Source organism: Hibiscus syriacus, unplaced genomic scaffold (genome assembly GCF_006381635.1).
Source record: "Hibiscus syriacus cultivar Baekdansim isolate YM2019G1 unplaced genomic scaffold, ASM638163v2 tig00111640_pilon, whole genome shotgun sequence".
NCBI lineage: Eukaryota > Viridiplantae > Streptophyta > Magnoliopsida > Malvales > Malvaceae > Hibiscus > Hibiscus syriacus.
The window spans coordinates 1,652,514-1,673,070 of NW_024063142.1; the positions used below are offsets into that span (position 1 = coordinate 1,652,514).

The 20,557-nt window shown below is 35.7% G+C and overlaps 4 protein-coding genes across 5 annotated transcripts; 3 read left to right on the forward strand and 1 right to left on the reverse strand.

Annotated features, from left to right (window-relative positions):
* Positions 1-5: 5 nt before the first annotated feature.
* Positions 6-4,604, forward strand: LOC120166451 (glycine dehydrogenase (decarboxylating), mitochondrial). Its single transcript, XM_039175707.1, has 15 exons — positions 6-795; positions 1,007-1,252; positions 1,333-1,410; positions 1,504-1,604; positions 1,689-1,884; positions 1,978-2,103; positions 2,217-2,402; positions 2,487-2,600; positions 2,677-2,829; positions 3,022-3,210; positions 3,294-3,371; positions 3,455-3,580; positions 3,672-3,770; positions 3,875-3,992; positions 4,240-4,604. Exons 1-15 carry the CDS (start codon positions 40-42, stop codon positions 4,332-4,334), a joined length of 2,661 nt encoding a protein of 886 aa, XP_039031638.1. The 5' UTR covers positions 6-39; the 3' UTR covers positions 4,335-4,604.
* Positions 4,605-6,562: 1,958 nt separating this feature from the next.
* LOC120166609 (probable serine/threonine-protein kinase SIS8) lies at positions 6,563-13,590 on the forward strand. Its single transcript, XM_039175841.1, has 14 exons — positions 6,563-6,745; positions 6,803-7,250; positions 8,359-8,799; positions 9,051-9,154; positions 9,386-10,371; positions 10,909-10,949; positions 11,338-11,406; positions 11,534-11,634; positions 11,931-12,009; positions 12,133-12,231; positions 12,368-12,436; positions 12,548-12,597; positions 12,683-12,859; positions 13,075-13,590. Exons 2-14 carry the CDS (start codon positions 6,834-6,836, stop codon positions 13,178-13,180), a joined length of 2,739 nt encoding a protein of 912 aa, XP_039031772.1. The 5' UTR covers positions 6,563-6,745; positions 6,803-6,833; the 3' UTR covers positions 13,181-13,590.
* Positions 13,591-13,920: 330 nt separating this feature from the next.
* On the forward strand, positions 13,921-14,879 carry LOC120166612. Its single transcript, XM_039175846.1, has 3 exons — positions 13,921-13,993; positions 14,346-14,406; positions 14,639-14,879. The coding sequence occupies exons 1-3, from the start codon at positions 13,929-13,931 to the stop codon at positions 14,846-14,848; spliced, it is 336 nt and encodes a 111-aa protein (XP_039031777.1). The 5' UTR covers positions 13,921-13,928; the 3' UTR covers positions 14,849-14,879.
* Positions 14,880-15,161: 282 nt separating this feature from the next.
* LOC120166611 (calcineurin B-like protein 10) lies at positions 15,162-17,589 on the reverse strand. Of its 2 annotated transcripts, XM_039175845.1 has the most exons (10): positions 17,560-17,589; positions 17,424-17,502; positions 17,061-17,235; positions 16,791-16,873; positions 16,552-16,611; positions 16,209-16,317; positions 16,075-16,127; positions 15,893-15,973; positions 15,692-15,804; positions 15,162-15,589 (listed from the first exon to the last, which is right to left on the reverse strand). In XM_039175845.1, the coding sequence occupies exons 2-10, from the start codon at positions 17,451-17,453 to the stop codon at positions 15,532-15,534; spliced, it is 762 nt and encodes a 253-aa protein (XP_039031776.1). In that variant the 5' UTR covers positions 17,454-17,502; positions 17,560-17,589; the 3' UTR covers positions 15,162-15,531. The 2 variants fall into 2 exon arrangements, 1 of the variants encoding a protein (XP_039031776.1); XR_005519945.1 differs by lacking the exon at positions 15,162-15,589 and having other exon boundaries at positions 15,759-15,804; positions 16,071-16,127.
* Positions 17,590-20,557: the final 2,968 nt, after the last annotated feature.

Consider the following 20,557-nt stretch of genomic DNA (forward strand, 5'->3'; position numbering starts at 1 on the left):
TTGGAATCAAAGAACAAGATTTTTAAGTCTTTCATTGGAATGGGTTATTATAACACTCATGTTCCCCCCGTGATTTTGAGGAATATAATGGAGAATCCAGCTTGGTACACGCAATACACTCCTTACCAGGCTGAGATATCTCAAGGACGCCTCGAGTCTTTGCTTAATTACCAAACTATGATTACTGATCTTACTGGATTGCCTATGTCGAATGCTTCGTTGCTCGACGAGGGAACTGCTGCTGCCGAGGCAATGGCCATGTGTAACAATATATTGAAAGGAAAGAAGAAGACTTTTATTATTGCAAACAATTGTCACCCCCAGACAATTGATATTTGTAAGACAAGAGCTGATGGTTTTGATATTAAAGTCGTTACTGCTGATCTTAAGAATATCGACTACAGCTCTGGTGATGTCTGTGGGGTTTTGGTTCAGTATCCGGGTACCGAGGGTGAGATTTTGGACTATGGGGAGTTTATTAAGAATGCTCATGCCCAGGGTGTTAAGGTTGTCATGGCAACTGATTTGTTGGCATTGACAATGCTGAAGCCCCCAGGTGAACTTGGAGCAGACATAGTTATTGGCTCAGCACAGAGGTTCGGAGTGCCGATGGGATACGGTGGCCCTCATGCCGCATTTTTGGCTACTTCCCAAGAGTACAAGAGGTTGATGCCAGGGCGAATTATCGGTGTTAGTGTTGATTCGTCAGGGAAGCCTGCTTTGCGTATGGCTATGCAGACAAGGGAGCAACATATCCGTAGGGACAAGGCTACTAGTAACATCTGCACCGCTCAAGTAAGATATTTTGTGTTTTCCTCTAGGAACTGTTACATAGAGGTTTAGAGAATACTTAAATTGCTAAGCTTTAAAAGTTTTAAAGGGCGCAAATTCATTCTTAGGATAAAGTTAGCAGTACATATTGCTCTTTTTCTGAACTAAGTTCTTAGTAATCTATTGAAATTTTCTTTGCTTTGCAGTTTTTTATTTAATATCTTGTTTTATCTAGGCATTACTAGCAAACATGGCTGGTATGTACGCTGTTTATCATGGACCTGAGGGCCTAAAAGCCATCGCACAACGTGTCCATGGTCTTGCTGGGGCATTTGCTTTGGGGCTGAAAAAACTCGGCAACGTGGAAGTCCAGGGTCTTCCCTTCTTTGATACTGTGAAGATTACATGCGCTGATGCCCATGCAATAGCAGATGCTGCTTACAAGAGTGAGATTAATTTGCGGGTTGTTGATGCCAAAACTGTGAGTCTGGTTGGATCTGTGGTTTTATTTGGTCAAATATCTGTATATCATGAGATCATGAAACTTTGGTTTCTTTTCAGATCACCGTTTCATTTGATGAAACAACTACCTTGGATGATGTGGAAAAGCTTTTCAAAGTATTTTCCGGTGGCAAACCAGTTAGTGCTAATAATCTTTTCCATAGATATAATTAATGTTCACACTTACAACTTTTGCCTATTGACTTGGGATCACCTCTACTGAAAACTCAGGTCTCGTTCACTGCTGCATCTCTTGCACCAGAGGTTGAGAATGCAATTCCTTCTGGACTATCGAGACAGAGTCCATATCTCACCCACCAAATATTTAACATGTATGGAACTTTCATGAAAACAAGACCTGCTGTAGCTTATAGATTAGATGTGCCACTCTCACTTTTATTTGCTTTCTTTATCAGGTATCACACAGAGCATGAGTTGCTTCGATACATTCACAGGTTACAGTCCAAGGATCTATCATTGTGTCATAGTATGATTCCATTGGGATCTTGTACAATGAAACTAAATGCGACAACTGAAATGATGCCCGTGACATGGCCTGGTTTCACTGACATCCACCCGTTTGCTCCTCCCGAGCAGGCTCAGGGTTATCAGGCAAATATCTCTTTACCTAGAACTTCTTCAAGCTGATCAAGGTAAATTTGAATCTTTAGTTTATTGATGAACTTTGGTTCTCTGTTCTATTAGGAAATGTTCAATAATTTGGGTGACCTGTTATGTTCCATCACTGGGTTCGACTCTTTCTCATTACAACCCAATGCTGGTGCTGCTGGGGAGTATGCTGGACTAATGGTTATCCGTGCATATCATAATGTAAGTGACAGTAACCAACATAGAATCCTCTTCACTTAACAAAAAGGTATTCCTTTTATTCATATAACGCTTGTATCGGTTATGTTGACACTTACTCTGGATGAATACTGCAGTCAAGAGGAGACCATCACCGGAATGTGTGTATCATACCTGTTTCAGCCCATGGGACAAACCCTGCCAGTGCTGCAATGTGTGGAATGAAAATCGTTCCCGTTGGAACTGATTCCAAGGGTAACATCAACATTGAAGAATTAAGGAAAGCTGCTGAAGCTAACAGGGACAATTTGTCCGCTCTCATGGTATGAATGATCACATTCATCCCTATAATTCTTTTAATGCAAGGAAATTGTTCATGAAAATTCGATTTATTATTTCAATTCCAGGTCACTTATCCTTCAACCCATGGAGTGTATGAAGAAGGGATCGATGAGATATGCAGAATAATCCACGATAATGGAGGTCAAGTGTACATGGATGGGGCTAACATGAATGCCCAGGTCTTCTTTTCAACTTATTTTAACACCATTTAATTATTCTACTTATATTTTCTAAAGAATATTTTTTGGGTAGCAGGTGGGTTTGACAAGTCCAGGTTTTATCGGAGCAGATGTTTGCCATCTGAATCTCCACAAAACCTTCTGTATTCCACACGGAGGTGGTGGACCTGGCATGGGACCTATTGGTGTCAAGAAGCATTTAGCACCCTTTTTGCCTTCACATCCTGTGGTAATATACTCCCCGAGATATACATATTCCTGTATATGTACAAGCTCGTTTCGGCTTCTATCTTATCTTTGGGCTTTATTAATTAGCACTAGTCTTGCTGTCATGATTACTTTGCAAATGGCATTTCTAGATGGATTCTTGTGCTGCAAGATACTTTTATCCAATGTTGATTTCTAGTTAATCATATTTTAGATATCTACCGGAGGTATCCCATCCCCTGAAAAATCAAGCCCTCTCGGTACCATTTCTGCTGCACCTTGGGGCTCTGCACTTATCTTGCCAATATCATACACTTACATAGCCATGATGGGATCTAAGGGACTGACTGATGCTTCAAAGATAGCAATTTTGAACGCAAACTACATGGCAAAACGCTTGGAGGTACCTTTTATCTTGAGACTGTGCTTATAATCATCTCAATTTTCACATTCATCTCTTTTCGTAATTGATTTTGTGTTTTTCAGAATCACTACCCCGTTCTTTTCCGTGGTGTCAACGGAACAGTTGCTCATGAATTCATTGTGGATTTGAGAGGCTTTAAGGTAGTTAAAGTGGAATGGTTTTCCAAATTCTCTTTAGCATTCTGTTTGTTTCCATGACTGATTGCTAGCCACCACCGCTGTAGAACACCGCTGGAATAGAGCCAGAAGATGTTGCTAAACGTCTTATGGACTATGGATTCCATGCTCCTACAATGTCATGGCCTGTTCCGGGCACACTCATGATCGAACCCACTGAAAGTGAAAGCAAGGTATAATTCACCAAATATCTTTCTGCCTAGCATCATTCCATATTTCTTATCTCTCCCTCGTTCTCACGTCTACTCTCAATATCTCGTGCAGGCCGAGCTCGATAGGTTCTGTGATGCTCTCATCTCCATCAGGGAAGAAATTGCTCAGATTGAGAATGGAAAAGCTGATATCCACAACAATGTTCTGAAGGTGAATGGCTCTTCTTTACACCATATTTTCCCTCTATTTTGTAGATAGCAATAAGCTATGATCAACATATATTGAAGCATTGTGTCTAAAATATGCACATACAGGGAGCTCCTCATCCACCATCTCTGCTCATGGGAGATGCATGGACAAAACCATATTCACGGGAATATGCGGCCTTCCCAGCTTCCTGGCTCCATTCTGCTAAGTTCTGGCCTACTACAGGTGTGTATGAGAACATCTTGTATTGATGCTTTCCTTAGTATTTTCATCATCATCCATGTCCCTTGAGAGCACTATGATATTGAGTTCCAAAATATAGACCGATCCCGAATTTGTTTCCTGTGATTGATTGACCCTTGATTTTAGCCAATCATGTTATTCAAGCATGATGTTGCACATGAATCTGCATGTTATCCTTAAACATGCTTATGTAAACTGATTTTTTCAACTCTTATCGTGGGTGTACCAGGACGTGTCGACAATGTATACGGTGATCGCAACCTGATCTGCACCCTGCTCTCAGTCTCGCAGATGGCTGAAGAAGAGGAGGCGGTCAATGCGTAATCGGCGAATCCGTGTGTCTTTGGGGGCCCTTGATCTGATATACATAATCACAAAGACGCAAGTTGAAAACAACTCATCCATCAAAAGAAGGAAAAAAAATTACGTTGTCTCTATCTGGCTCATGTACATAAAGTATCCACCATTTGCATTTATGTTCTCAGCTACAGCTGTGACTTTTCACTTGGTTGATATACTTAATCAGCTGCTGCTTTAATAACAAAAATTGTTGCTGATTGCAACTCAGATGCTGTAATTATCGTTACTCTATTTATTGTTGCTCAAAATCTGTTTGTGTCCTCTCTAGATATTTATGGCAAAAAGTCAGCCAGATTCTTGCCAGCTCTATTGTTGTAGATATTTTCAGGGACGTATCGAGGATGATATTTGATCTTAACGCACATATCCAAAATTATTTTTTTAAATTTAAATAATAATAAAAAAAAGATATAGATGAATTAAGATATAATTTTTTAATTGAAATTGAATTTTTCTACAAAGTATTTTTCGGATCCGGTCTTTGTCTTTCAAAATGTTTGAACAACCTACTTTATCCTCTTATTATGAAAGAAATTAGAGTATTTATTTCTCGATCACTTGGGAGAAATAAGTAAATCTAAATCGTGCCAAATAATTGGTTTACATCCACTACAATCTTTATCTTTTATCAAAAAAATTCTAATCAAATGTGAACTTTAATGAATATTTATGACGTTTTTATGTCTTTTAAAATATTAAAATTTCTTTTATCCTTATTGTATCTATATTCTATAATTTTAAAAATTATTATTTCTCGTCCTCATATTCGTAAACATATCTGTTTCAGTGCGCATATAGACGAAAGAGTCTTTATCACAAAAAATAAATAAATTAAATTTCAATAGTTATTCAACATTACTCTATAAATATATATATCTTTAAGCATGCAAGTAGTCAGTGGATGCACGAACGAACCAATTTCACACGCAAATCTGTGTTTATCTTTTGGGGGAAAACACTCAACAATGTTGTTATTATTTATTTTGCTTAAATTCTTCACTTTCAAATATATTAACATATTAAATTTATATGATATTTATATTTATATGCAGTGGTGGATGTATGTAGAATTCAATCCACCCTGGAATTCGATTTTTTTTATATTAATTGTTTATTTTACTGAAAGTGTCCATCCTCAAATTTTATTTGTGTCTACCCTATATAAAATTTTATTATTATTAATACGTATACACCCACTCTAGAAAATATTTCCGGATTTGTGAAAATGAAAATAATATTCTTTCAACAATTATCCATGTCCAACGAAACATTTCATGCCTTTTATGTATTATATAAACGGTTCAATAAAAAATAATAATCATGCATTGCATATACCCTAATCACATTGTAAATTCAACTCTTAATATTAACTCGTGACATACTCATTGATCCTACATAATTGAAGGTTTCATTTTTGAAAAATGTATTCACATATTACATTTACATAAAATTATCATGCCCTTTATTATTTTTATTTAAATTATAATGTCGGAATGGAGTAAACGACTAATGAGTTGTCGGCGTAAAAGACATTTTTTATTCATTTTATGCAATCTTTTAATTATTTTAGCTTCTTTCATAAAGCATGGTTCTTCTAATTTTTATCGCTCTCTCTTTCTGGCTATTTTCTTTTACAATAAGCTAAACAAAACAAAAATCAATTATTCAATATCTCTGGTATATAATGACGATTTGAGATTTTCTTTATATTTTTTATTTAAAAAAATAACACATTTTTCTATCAATTTTACAAGACAATCCAAAAAGTTGCTCAAAACTAGAAGTACAAAAAATTGACATCAACACAAGTTTACACCGGTAGAGTTTGAGAAATGATCACGTGCGATAGTTTTAATATATGGTTAAAAAAAGATGTTATCGATTTTATTATTATTTTTTTAATAAAATTGATAAAAAAGATTATTAAAAAAATTATTACTTATACCAGTTTTGTTATTATTAGATATTTTAACGGTTTTATTAATAAATCCGGTAAAACGTTATCAATTTTATTATTTTTTATTAATTTTGTTATTATTAAATATTTTATTAGAATTGTTAAAAAATATTAATATTTTAAATAAAAATAATAATATTTTAAATAAATTTTTATCGATTTTATTAAAAATAATAATAAAATCGATAATATTTTTTTAATCGTATGTTAAGTTGTCGAAGTTGAAGTTGTTGTGGGTTTTTTAAGTTAAATATATTTGTATGTATTGGAGGGAATGAGTGAACGGTTAATTTAAAGTCTTTCCAGTGGTAGCTTGAGGGCGAAGAGGAAGCAGGTTAAGCGAATCTGCCAAGGGGCGAGCGTAGGTTAGAGTAGGAATTAGAAACAACGAAAACAAGAAAAAGAATTGGAAAAAAAACAGTAAAAAGAAAATTAGATTTCTTACAAAGAAAATATAGAAATCGGAATAAAAGTGAGAGAGGAAAATAAAAGTCGCCGTTGATGATATGCCGAAAATGAAGCATCTGTTAAGAAAACTCCACATCGGCAGTGGTTTCAATGAGCAGCAACGATTGGCGGAGGCGCAACCCGTGATCAGCCTGAGTCCGAGCCCGAGTCCGAACTCGAATTCCAACTTCAACTCGATGAACCTAACGGGAGTGGAAACGGCGACTTCTTCTGAATCGTCGTCGGTTAGTTCGGGACCAATGAGGAGAACCGGGGCCTCTGAATCGGTCGGGGGAGACAGGTCGACTGGAGATGAGGTGGATTTTAGTTTATTAGAGGAAGAGTTTCAGATGCAGTTGGCTCTGGCGATCAGTGCCTCGGATCCCGAGACTGCTCAGATCGACGCAGCTAAAAGGATTAGCCTCGCCGGCACCGATACCAGCATTTTCGTTGAGGTCCTCTCGCTTCGTTATTGGGTAATATAATTTTTCGTGCTTCAATTTTGAACTTACATTTTTCATAATTAGGTTTTCCGAAACTGCATTTCCTGTTTGAAGCACTAGTAATTGACAATTTTATAGAAGAAAAAAAGTATTAAGGATCATTTTGTTTTTCGTTTTTCCACATAGTCTGATACTTTGATTATCAGATTTCAGTATATTTATACCTTCATTTCATTTGAAGTACGAATTCTTTTGTGAATTGATAATGTTATTATTATTTTTCTTGTAAGTTCTGATTCCATTTCATGTTTATTCATTATATATTACTCTTACATTTATTCACGTATCATTTATCTTATATATTACTGTTTTCAACTACGGATCTCTTTTCTGGACTTACCATGTCATGTATTAGTTATGGAAAAAAATTTCTTCAATGCCATTCTCATTAATCATGGGTTGATTGCGGGGAGGGGATTAATTCTTTAATGTTTGATTTGCTTGTCAAACTCAATTAATTGAAAATTTTCTAAATATATAAATTGGTATATCTTTAGTGGTTTTATTCATTTTATATGATAACTTGGTTTAAATCTTTGGAGTTTTGCTTTGCGGTTATCAGCAATGACTTGTGTTTCAGTTATATGGCAATTTACTTTATCATATACTCATGGGAGTTTTTTCTTTTTTAGTTTGTATGTGATGCCAAAGTCCTTTTAAAGCCATAGATAGTTTGGAATGGGAAACCATTTTTTCTTATTTTTCGTGCCATAAACTTACATGTATGTTTGCATGAAAAATTACATATTTCTTGTTTTATTAGTGAGGAACTATAGTGTTTCCTTCCGTGCTATTATGCATCTATATGTTATTTTTTAAATTATTATGGTGGGATATTGTATAGTAAATGCCATTATGGATATGAATACTAATTGATGTTGGTTTTCATTATGTATTTACTATATTGAAGTAATTCACAAATTTTTTAATTTTCATCCTTTGGTTTGTCAATGTTGTACTGGCTTTTTTATGTTTCCTTTTGAAAGAAAAGTTCTAGAACTCGTTAGTTTATATATATTCTCTCTCCCCCCACCTTTTTTGAGGAAAAAACAATCTAATTTCTATTTCATGTTATTTGCAGAATTATAATGTTGTAAACCATAATGAAAAAATTGTGGATGGATTTTACGATGTGTACGGCATTGCCTCAACTCTGGGTGCACAAGGGAAAATGCCTTCTTTGGTTGATCTTCGAGCAGTATCAGTGTTAGATAATGACGACTCTCAAATAATTTTGGTTAACCGGTTGCTTGATCCTGAACTGCAAGAGCTCGAGAAAAGAGTGTATAACATGTATGTGCAGTCACAAGCTTTTGGCCATGGTCCGGTTGTAAGTGGCATGATTCAGAAAATTGCAGAAATGGTTGTTAATAGAATGGGTGGTCCTGTTGCTGATGCTGAAGAGATGATGAGCATGTGGACCTCAAGAAGTTACGAGTTACGAAGATCTCTGAACACTATCATTCTTCCCCTTGGACAGCTTGACGTTGGACTTTCCCGTCACAGGGCCCTGCTTTTTAAGGTTGTAAAAGACCTTTACTCTTCATATTTTTATAAGTTAAACTAGTTCATGAAAGAAGTATGTTTACCTTTTAACATCACTCATGTCTTCATCACCCCTCTTTCATTTTCAATTCACGAGTATTGTTTAATTTGTTTTTGCCATCATAGTATCGTTCCGCGTTTTTTTTTTGTCTAAGTTTTCATTTGATTAAGGTAAGATAAAGGTGTTAAGAATTTAGAAGGAATTTTTTTTTCTCTCTATGTTTCTAGGTTCTAGCCGATAGAATTAATCTCCCCTGCATGCTGGTCAAAGGGAGCTATTACACTGGTACAGATGATGGAGCCGTGAACTTGGTTAGAATCAACAATGGAAGGTATTTTCCTCCTGCTCTGATCTGCAAATTCTGCTCTCTTTGATTTTGGTAGCTATGCTTGGCATTTCTGCTATTTGTACATTAGTCTTTTTTGTCCCTCAACACGCGGCATACCAGTTTTTGTTTTTCAGTGCCCGTTCTTCTTTAGGTAGTTTACAGTCAAGTCAAATGGAAAAGTTTAATTTTTTATTGTCACTTACCTGATGCAAATAATCATATGAAAATATGCAGCGAGTATATTATTGATCTGATGGGTGCTCCTGGGACCCTAATTCCTGCTGAAGTACCAAGCTCTCATCTCCTAAATTCTGCACTAGGCGTAAGGGGATTTACTGATCTTACTGAAGCCTCCCAAGGTTCATGCTTGCTGCTTGACAAAGGAATTGAAAGTATTTCATCTTCAGCCACTCCAGAAATAGGCTCTAAAGCTGGTTCCCTAAGGTCAGTGGAATTCGTTAGCAGTCAGACAGAAGAAGATGAGAGGAACTTTGCTGGAAGAGTTGTCTCTGAGAGATCTGAACTGGAATCAGGAAAGCTTCTTCCCTCCACACCTAAGTCCGGTGAAAGCACTTCTGGAATTTTTGAAAAACCATCAGCAGCTCAAAAGAGAAAGGTTAAAAATGTATCCAAGTATGTAATTAGTGCAGCAAAGGACCCAGAATTTGCTCAGAAGTTACATGCCGTTCTGTTGGAAAGTGGAGCATCACCTCCTCCTGATTTATTCATGGATATCGAGTCACAGGACCTTGGTGAACAACGAATGTCTGATCAAGTACTGAAAGGGACAAATGCAGATGTAACTGCTAGCAGCCACTCAAATGAGTTGTCAATTAACGACCAGTGTCTTATATCATCTGGGATGGAGACTTCAGAAAATTCTAATTCCATAAGAATCAATGTTGCATCTTCCCATGAAGAGGGACTTCTCCTTGGCTGTACAACCAATGATTGGATACAAGTTTGTGAGTCCTGCTCTGCTGATGAGTTTTGCCAAATACAACCTCAAAAAGTATTGGCCACAGTTGAGAAAGTAATACGAAGGACTTCTGATATGGATATCAGTAAAGAATCTGCATTAGAAATGATAGAAACTGCAGGTGGTGACTTGCATATGGTTGGAAATGATCACAGTGAGAAGATTTATCCTATGCCGAGGGAGGTTTCTGGATGGGAAATTCCATGGGAGGATCTTCTAATTGGTGAACGAATTGGTATTGGTAAGGCGTCCTAATAACCCAATTAATCTTGTTCATTTTTATGCATGTATGGCACAACATTCCATTGTTCTTTCAAGTTTTGGATCTCGTATTTCAATTATTAGTGTGATACATCTTGTAACACAATTACAGAAATGCTGTCTAGGATGTCCTTACTCCTTATGTTCCTGTTTTTGTTGGATGGACATACAGTATGAAAAGCTGAATAATCTGTCGAAGACATGAATTATTTATAGTGCATCCTACTCTCAGTCTAACCTGTCAATAGCTTATAACTCCTGCCTGCTCTGGCACTTAGCACAATCCTACAGGTCAATCCAGTATGGTTCACGTTTTATATGAACAGGATTGTGCCAGCCTACTAAACTTGATAGCTGCAAATGATACTGAATTTAAGAATTTGAGCTAGCTCACTTGATTGATTCCTTTTTATATTCATGTTTAATTGGACCTACAGAGTCATAGAATGTGTGACTTGCTTGAAGACGCGAGTATATCCCACCAGTCTTTCTTAATATATGAACTCTTGTCTTGTAGGATCTTATGGCGAGGTCTACAAAGCTGAGTGGAATGGCACTGTGAGTTACATTTTCTACTACATTTTATTCATGAAAATTTTAGTAGTATACTATGACTAGATGATACGATGGCCTCAATTATATTGCTACATGCCAAAATTTCCAAAAGCATTAATCTTTCAGTGAGCAGTGATATTGGCTTTGTTTCCTTGGAAGAAAATAGTGTTGGTCATGTGTTTGAATAATTCTCCTAATGTGGTGCAAAATTATGAATACCTCAAAGATCTAACTGCTGCAGCTAATTTACCAAGAGGATCAGCATTAGTTTCTTTTAAATTACTCTTCTATGGATTGATAAAAGTATATGCTTGTTCTAAAAATCTCTTTAATGTTTTCTAATGGTATTTTCATTGGAGTGTTTGTCCCTTTGATTCTGTTTGCTCCTCAGGAGGTTGCTGTGAAGAAGTTTTTAGATCAAGATTTCTCTGGTGATGCACTGGTTCAATTTAAATGTGAAGTGAGCCCCAAAAAATATCTTCTATAGCATTGCACATGTTTATATACTCTCATGCTCATGAGCTCAACTTTCCTGTATAATTGAATGAATTTACATTGAAATGATCTCTGTTTGATTATCCTTACAGGTTGAAATCATGTTAAGGTTGAGGCATCCAAATGTTGTTCTTTTCATGGGTGCAGTTACCCGCCCCCCACATTTCTCCATACTGACGGAGTGTCTTCCCAGGTTGATTTTCTTTATACAAGCCAATTAGTTCTATCTTTAGTCTTAAATGTTTTTGTGATTAGTACTAATTTTACATTTATTTGCACCTTCTTTTTTGCTATGGGTATTGTTTGTATTTTAAACTTCATGGTGTTTTACTTTTACATTTTGTGCTTTGCTGTGTATGAAAACACCGAGTCCACTAGATTTGTGTTTCAAAATACTAGACCTCTCTATTGTTGTGGTTTCTGCCGATATTTATTAATTTCAAAGGACAAGGTTGGCCACACTAACATTCTCTGTGCTCCTCACTGCAGGGGAAGTTTGTATAATCTACTGCATCGACCCAATCCTCCACTCGATGAGAGGAGACGAATGAAGATGGCTCTTGATGTGGTAGGAGTCGGAGTATTTTTTCTTTTGCTTGATTTCTTGTGTTGAAGTACCTCCTGCTATCCCTTTCACTCTTCCTTTCCTGGTTGTAATTTCTATTTAAGCCGAACTTTTTATGGTTTACAGGCTAAAGGAATGAATTATTTGCACACAAGCCATCCTACTATAGTGCACCGAGATTTGAAAACACCAAATCTCCTTGTGGATAAGAACTGGGTTGTAAAGGTGTTCATCTCAAATCTATTTTCTGGCCAAAAATATTCCTTGATTTCACCCATGGTTTATTTATGCAACTCTACTGGTTGCTTCCTGCCGAAATATATCAATTGCATTTTCTAAACATGTTTGCTTCAATATTCAGGTCTGTGATTTTGGGTTGTCACGCTCGAAGCATCATACTTTCCTGTCTTCAAAGTCTTCTGCTGGAACGGTAGTATTACGAAAAGATAATCCTTGTTGTTCAGTTTGTGTTCTCTTACTTTCCTAGTTATCCAAAAACCCGTTTCTTTTTCTAAACTAGAATTTTACTGATGGAATGCAGCCTGAATGGATGGCACCTGAAGTTTTACGGAATGAACCAGCCAATGAGAAGTAAGTGCCTTTAACACCACGATAGCTTGAATGTCTTTGACATTTCTCCTCTGTTCCTTATACAAATCGGCTGGGTTGGTTGCAGATGTGATGTGTACAGTTTTGGTGTGATACTATGGGAGTTGGTTACTTTACAGATTCCCTGGAAAGGTTTGAACCCTATGCAAGTTGTTGGAGCTGTTGGATTCCAGAATAGGCATCTAGAAATTCCCGAACATGTTGATCCAATGGTTGCACAGATTATACGCGAATGTTGGCAAGTGTGAGTTTTAGTCACTTATAGGCTATATATAATCCGTTTAGATGGTCTTTGCACCAACTCAATCCCTTTTGAGTTTTCGATTGATCTCTTATTTCTTGGTAATCATTTCCTAACATTAAGTTGCCTTTTACCGTTGGATAGTATGCTATATAGAATCTTCCCTTTTTTTTTTTTTTTTGCATTAATCCCACTCAAAAGTCTTTTCGTGAATGCAGGGAGCCACATTTAAGACCATCATTCGGGCAGCTAATGACCCGTCTGCAACGTCTTAAATGTACATATATCGGAAGACAAAAAAACAGAAACCAAGCTCTAGGATGATGAGTGGGGTGAGCGGTGTTTTGATGTAATAAGTTATTTGATCAGCTGTTTCGTAGCAGCCGGAAGGTTTCCTTTGTTATGTGCAAAAGAGGTAGGAGTGGGGAAGGTGTTGGCTCATTCAAAGTGGGGGATCGGCACTTCGCCATCCTATTATATATAAGTGGGGATTCTTACATTTAAGCCGCTGCATAAAAAGAGCAGTGGAGTGGAAGGACACCATTTATAATTTGAGTCTCCTATTTATGAAACAGGTAGCGTATGTCAAGTGTAAGAAAATTACCTATAGAAAAAAAAAAAAAACCACCAGTGTTACAAGTTCGTTGCCTGTGGGGGCTGTAGGGGTAATGGAATCCCAATCCCTGGAATTGTAAACATGTCATCTCTACAGCACGGTGTTGAATCCAAGGAAAACAAATGAAAAAAAAAAAGTTATATCCAAATAATGTTCTCCTTTGTTCTCGATATTCCTCTGTGGAGTGTTTGTTTTTTCCCACAATGTTTCTAAAAGTTTTTTATGCCTGTTAAAGAGTGATCTGGTCAATAATAATTAATTGATTTAGTGACACAAAATGTTAAATAAAATTATAAATTCAAATTTTTGTAATGAAAATAAAATTAATTAAATTAGAAGGATTATACCTATAATATTTTTATATTATTCAGTTTAAATTGAATTAGTGATGAATCGAACGCTAATAGTTGAAAAAATATTTTCAAATGTAAAAATGAAAATATTGTCACTACTTTGATGGTTTGCTTATGGGGTTTCTCTTTTGCATGGCTTGCAGATGAAGAAACAGGGTGGTACGATGGGCGGGTATTGTTTTATCTCGTTGAATCAATAGCCGCTTTATTTTATGATGATCTTCTGTTTTCGTTTTTGATCAATTAGTAACTGTTCTATTCTAAGGCCTTAGGAGGCTATGAGCAACTGCGTTCACTGCCTAGTAATTCACTCAGACTTTAATTTAATATCCCCTACGATATTGAGCATGTTATGTTAAAAGTTTATTACATCGAAATAAGTTCATGTAATTTGGGGATTTTTGAAAGCATGATTTCAATCCTTACAAAAAACCGATTTTGCAGAAGCTTGCTGTTTTGTTTGTTTTACAACGATGCTTCCTAATGTGCAAACTCAGTTCCTCGCCATCATACTTCCTCCACAGATATGGGTGAAGACTGCTGAAGTTTTGGCTCGTGACCGGCTTCTCGGTTCATTTACGGTATGTATTGGTCATCTGGACCAGACATCTTTCACCTCTTACTGTATGGCGATTAGAACTCCGCAGATATGTAATGACGTTTTTTCTAGAGCTTCGGATGATTTATTTTCTGGGATTTTTTTTTAACAAAATTGGAAAGAGAATCCAATGATTTTCACACTTACACTATAAAACGCAACCTCTTTTGTATCTGCTACTAGAACTAAAGCTGTGCTATGTATTGCCTCTGCAGGTCAAGCCGGTGCTGATCAAATTAAAATACACTCTAGTAACCCTAGCAGCATCCTCACTTGTATGTGTTCTCCCCCTCCTAAGCCTTGATCAGGGAGGCCAAGAGGGTTCCTACATGACATCTAAAGAAACTCAGGCTAGAGCTATACCGGAGTTTACGATGACGATTCTGCAAGATTGTTTGAGCCTGATGCATTCTGTGGTGACCTGATCTTCCCTAGTTCAGTCCTTGTGTTTCTGGTTTTACTTTGTACAGTCCATCAATTATTATTATTATAATACAAATATAGATAGATATTCAAGAATATATATATATCCTGTCTCCTTTCAGATTTTTTTACAGTAGCTTAGGTTCTTTGTTTATTCAGAATAGAAATGGGAAATTCAATAAATATTTTTACTAGTAATTGTTCAAAGAAAACATAACATTTTCAGATGTAACAGTTGCTAACAAATACATTCAAAAGCAGAAATTACTTGGGTGAACAAACTCCCTCTCTCTCTTTTATTTCTTTTGTGTGTGTGTGAGAGAGAGAGAGAAAGATAGTTGGGAGAATAATCTTAGACAACAAGTTCATCCAAAAAAATGCACTCAAATCCAAATCTTTACTGTACAAAACTTTGTGAGCATAGTTTATAGACTCCAGACTTCCATTGCTTCTAAAAGCTTTTGTATGCGACATATACTTGATATGATCCAATAAGCTTAGCTCGCTCAATCCCGATCCGGATAGAATAGAAAGAGACTTGATCAAAATGATTTGGTTACCCTCACATGCAGACAGCGCTTGCAGGCCACATGAACCAAAGCTTCTTGAAGCCAGGATGATCCACTAAATCAATAGTTTTGTACCCTTGAATCTTTGCAGCATTTTGGCCTAACATCACTTTGTGTTACCAGCCTTCGACTCCGGTGTTGTAAACAAAACTGGGAAATAAGGTTGTAACGCACCTAAAGATGGATGATAAGATAAACGAGACGTTAAGTAGCAAAGGGGAGAACAAAACAAATAGATTGGGAGTGCAATGCTAGAAATAGGATTTCATCACCAACTTTAAATGAGAAAGAGTCATGTTCTTCAAGAGGCCGGGATGACGAAGCACAAATGCTTTCCATTCTTCTTTGTTGATCCGACCGTCCTTGTCGGCATCGGCATCAGCAAATGTCTGCAGAAAGATGAAGATCTGGTAGGCCATTGAATGCTCTACAAAAACACACTGGTAAAAAGCAGAGTTTAAACTTTGGAGAGCTCACTTTGTCAATGATTTCCTCAAGAAGGTCATCCGACAATGTCGTTTCACATTCCATCAAAATGGCAATTACCATTTGCTTAACCTGCAATCAACCAAAAGTTAATTAGTCCCTCAATTGCAGGAAATGCATTGTCTCGGTGTCATTCACAGGACACCAAATTCAGGTTAGAACTGCTTACTCACTTCTTCTCGCTCGATAAAACCTGTTTGTCTCAGGTCATACAACCTAAATGCAACTGCAGATATAAACAAGGATACAGATAAGCCAAAGAAATACATTAATGGTACAAAGCAAATGATTTCTCAACAACCCTTACAATCAATTTTATCTTCCACGGGGGCATCCGGATGATACACATTGAACGCATGGACTAATTCCTCGAATTCGATGACACCATTTCTCTTCTCATCGAAAAGATCAAAAACCTGCAATATAAAAAGAATAAAAGAGATAGGAAATCAAAGGAACTGATGAATCATTAATTCTAGCACATATCAAGACTTAAAAATTAACTCAACTCAGTACATTACAACTATAACAATTCCAGAAATTCAAGCTGAACTATTCATCTCCCCTTCATACTGTATTATGATTGATTTCCAATATCAATCATACCATATGGGAAAAAACTGGGTATTTTTGCAAAGAGTAAAACTTACCCTGTCAAGAAAAAGATTGCTGCCGTAGGGTACCTGGAACAATGCTAACTGAAGCTCTTCCTATAACGCAAAAAAACGAACTTAGAATTTTACTAGTATCTTGACATTTCAATTTAATGGCATTTTAAACAAATACTGAAACATAAACTTGAAGCAATGCAATCACATAAAACAAGCCAAGAAAAGAAAAATCATAACAAAATTTATGACACCAAACTGCCGCTAATTTTGAATTTTACCTTATGAATCAACCCGTCGTCAATTATTGAGCTACTCAACTTCTTGAACAGTTCGTACAATGCCTCTATTTCATTCACCGAAACTGCATCATAAGATTCAAAAAGCAAAATTAAAAACTTGAGCTTGAATATCGGATACGAGTATGCATCAAGTGTAAGCATGCTTGATTTTTCATAAGATTGTTCCTATGTATGAAGAATCACATCATAAACATTCCTGAGAAAAGTATCTAACACATGAGGAAAAGAATTGATGAAAAGAAGGAATACATCGGGATTCATTGGCGAGCCGAGTAAAATCTGCGGACCCACACAGGAATTTCTTGGGTCGGGGACTGTACCCAAAACAATTTGCCGTTGCAAAAATCAAGAAATCGATCACTGCAACAATTGGAAGCATGGCTGCTGCACAGATCGACTCTCCAATCGTCAGGGAACTTGACCGCTGTTCATCATCATCAAATGCACAAAAATAAGCACTGAATCAACCACATCTCAGACCCCGTTACACACAGCAACAGCAGCAACAACAAAATCATTAATGACGAGAAACAATAATAACTGTAATTTTAGAAGTTATTAAAAATTTAAAATGACGGGGAGAAAGAAGAAAGATGGGTTTTTGAGAAATACAAAGAGCAAGCTTTTGCTGGTTGAACCCATGGCTTCAAACAATCACATATCAGACACGGAGCTTATGTCCTTTCTCGTATTGCTGCGTCTTTGATTGACAAGTAGGAAGAAGAAGTTTCTGATTCATACGAAATCCGTATAGCTTGTAGATTTCTGTCTTTCCTTTGGAATTTGTCTTATTCCCCGCGGCTTAATTTTACGGATGCGTGTCCTTGGAGAAATTATTTAAAGGATTCGACTCATTACGTTAGACTTAATGAATCGTGTATATTAATTTTAAAATAATTTTTAAAGAATTATCTGCTTCTTAGTTACACGTATGAGAAAGATGAGAAGATTCATCTAAGAAAAAATAAAATAAAATAATATTATTAATTTATGAATTAAATTTATCTAATAATATTTCGTCTCGTTCAGGTGGCTGAGGTTGAAATGTAATTGCCACGTGTTCTTTTAAATGACACAATAGATAATAATATTCTTTTGAAAAGTAAGGCAATTTTACCTAAAAGTCACCATAACATTTAAATATTACATTTCAGACAACATTTCTATAAATATTATCAATCTAGCACCTTTTTGACAAAACGTGGATCATAAGACACGTCTTCGTATAATTTTGTCCGAGCTGACGTCATGGTGGTAAAGCGCGAATCATGAAGCGTGCCTTTTCTAGGAATCAAACACGTGGTGGAAGGTGCGGATCATAAGCTGCGTCTTGCATTTAAATCTTAACCGTCTCACCTTAAATATCGCATAACCACCGTCCCCTCTCCTATAAATACCCCTCATCCAACACTTTTATCACACAAAAAACACTCTATTTCTTCCTTCTATATATTATTCTATAATGTTTTAAGTAAATATAGTTATCGTCGTTTTTGTTAGCTAATTTTTTATTATATTATAATCATTTAATAGTTTATTATTTATTATATTTTATTGTACTAATTTTTATTACTTTTTGTAGTTATAAAATGGCAGGCGGGTTATTGTGTTTAGATGAGAATCATATATCGAGTCATTTTACCGATACGGTAATAATTTTAAATTCAGTTATTTTATTTATTGTAAATATTTTATTCATTTATTTTTTAATATTAGTTTATATTTTAATTTGTATAGTATTTATTTAATTATGTGAATATTTGTATATTAGATCTACTTATTTGTAACGATAAATTAGAGATAACTAGTCGTGTCTAGCCGTATTTAGTTGAGGCTAGATTCGGTTACATAGTGAAATATGAAGGGCACTGTAACATTGAATTCAACCTTATTTATGCACTGATTGAGAAGTGGAGACCGGAGACACACATATTTCATCTTCCGTGTGGGGAGTGTATTATTACGCTTGAGGATGTTTTCTTATATTTGCGGCTTCCGGTAGATGGGAATGTTATTTATGGTGTGGCAGATAGTGATTGATATTCCTTGTGCGATAAGTATCTTGGAGGTATCCCGCATAATTTCAACGGTGGTCGAATATCATTATCATGGTTGGCTAGAAATTTTCGACGGTTGAGCGACGACTATTCCGAGGAAAAAGCTCAAATATTTGCTCGGGCTTGTATATTGCAACTAAGTTCATTTTATGTGATTGCATCATCTCGTATATTATTTAGTTATCGGCTCATTCAGTTGGGGCTCCACGATTTTGGCATATCTGTATAGAGAAATGTGTCGAGCAACTGATTATTGAAAAAATGTTATCGGAAGATGTCTCATTCTTCTGCAATAACGGACGTTGTATCGCTTGTCCTTTTTATGTTCGGTCGTGAAAAATCTATTAATCTTCCCGTTATTGTTGAGGTAATTTTAATACTGAGTTTGTATATAAATATTTTTTTGAGTATATAATGAATTTATTTTACACTGAATAGGTGGTCATCTATAATGAAAAATCATCAATGATATATTGGACGAATTGGAAGAAATTCGATTGTTCATTGATCAAAAGATTGGTATAGACGTATTTATTTAAATATTATTTTTTACCTTTAATTAATTATCATTATATAATTAGAATATTTTTTATAATAATTATATATATATTTGTTTTAGTATCAATGGACTCCTTATTCTACTGACGAAACGAGGCGTCGCATTCCACCTCACTTAAGTGGTTCATTAGATGTATGGATGACGGTGATCCCTCTGATATGTTATGCTATTGTCGAGTGACATCCTATCGATTGCGTGCTCTGCCAATTTGGTTTCGTACAATCTATTCCTGAAGCTGAAATACACCGGTTTCATCTTCCCGGATTTCTCCATCATGGTAAACAATAGTTGAAATACGTCTCATTTCGAGAGTTTAAAAGAATGAGAGTCATATATCAGCAAAAAAAACTAAAATACACATAATTAAATAAATTGTATACGAATTAAAATATAAACTAATGATAAAAAATTTAAAAAATCACAATAATTTAAATAACATAATTTAATATTGTTACCGTATCGGTAAAATATCTCTAGATATGTTACAACCACAAAAAATAATGTAAAATAATTATTACAATAAAATTTAGTCAAATAATTAAATATAAAATAAATATAATATAATAAAAAAATTATCTTCTACAATATAAGGAAGAATTTGAAATTAATTTTGGTGTGGTTTGATGCTTGCATTCGGGGTATTTATAGGGGAGAGATGATGAACGAGAGAGTTGGCTCACGTAATAATGGTGTGTGCAATAATTAGTGAATAATTGAAGGTGCGTCTCATGATCCGCTCCTTCCCTTATGTGTCAAATTTCCTAGCAAAAGCGTGCTTTATGATCTGCGCCTTTACTACGTAGCGTCAGTTCAGACATAACCCTGCAAAGGCGCGTCTCATGATCCGCAATATTTTATTGTTAGGGTGTCATTGGGGTAAAATTGCCGAAAAGTAATATATGACTGAAGTCTGAGTTTTTTTTTTTTTGGGTAAATAAAATGATTACAAATACAAAGTCCCCAACACCGTGACCTCACGCCAGCATCAGTTTCCTCCTCCTGCAGCATCGGCAAAATCAACCCCGACCATTGCCATTTTAGCTAGCTTATTGAAATGACATTGAGGGACTATTTGTTTGGCTCTAAATATAATTATTTAGCGTTGAATGTTGAATCATTTAATATTAAGT

What these genes read in the sequence shown, in the direction of transcription:
- LOC120166451 (XM_039175707.1), top strand. Translation starts at nt 40, where the DNA reads ATGGGTTATTATAACACTCATGTTCCCCCCGTGATTTTGAGGAATATA. An exon ending in AGCAGGCTCAGGGTTATCAG is followed by an intron (nt 1,885 to 1,977) that starts GCAAATATCTCT and finishes CTGTTCTATTAG; the next exon opens with GAAATGTTCAATAATTTGGG. An exon ending in TAAGTTCTGGCCTACTACAG is followed by an intron (nt 3,993 to 4,239) that starts GTGTGTATGAGA and finishes TGGGTGTACCAG; the next exon opens with GACGTGTCGACAATGTATAC.
- LOC120166609 (XM_039175841.1), top strand. Translation starts at nt 6,834, where the DNA reads ATGCCGAAAATGAAGCATCTGTTAAGAAAACTCCACATCGGCAGTGGT. An exon ending in TGGTTCAATTTAAATGTGAA is followed by an intron (nt 11,407 to 11,533) that starts GTGAGCCCCAAA and finishes TTATCCTTACAG; the next exon opens with GTTGAAATCATGTTAAGGTT. An exon ending in ATACGCGAATGTTGGCAAGT is followed by an intron (nt 12,860 to 13,074) that starts GTGAGTTTTAGT and finishes TCGTGAATGCAG; the next exon opens with GGAGCCACATTTAAGACCAT.
- LOC120166612 (XM_039175846.1), top strand. Translation starts at nt 13,929, where the DNA reads ATGGTTTGCTTATGGGGTTTCTCTTTTGCATGGCTTGCAGATGAAGAA. An exon ending in GAAACAGGGTGGTACGATGG is followed by an intron (nt 13,994 to 14,345) that starts GCGGGTATTGTT and finishes CATACTTCCTCC; the next exon opens with ACAGATATGGGTGAAGACTG. An exon ending in GGCTTCTCGGTTCATTTACG is followed by an intron (nt 14,407 to 14,638) that starts GTATGTATTGGT and finishes TTGCCTCTGCAG; the next exon opens with GTCAAGCCGGTGCTGATCAA.
- LOC120166611 (XM_039175845.1), bottom strand. Translation starts at nt 17,453, where the DNA reads ATGGGTTCAACCAGCAAAAGCTTGCTCTTT. An exon ending in CCAGCAAAAGCTTGCTCTTT is followed by an intron (nt 17,236 to 17,423) that starts GTATTTCTCAAA and finishes GATGATGAACAG; the next exon opens with CGGTCAAGTTCCCTGACGAT. An exon ending in GTTTTATCGAGCGAGAAGAA is followed by an intron (nt 15,974 to 16,074) that starts GTGAGTAAGCAG and finishes GGTTGATTGCAG; the next exon opens with GTTAAGCAAATGGTAATTGC.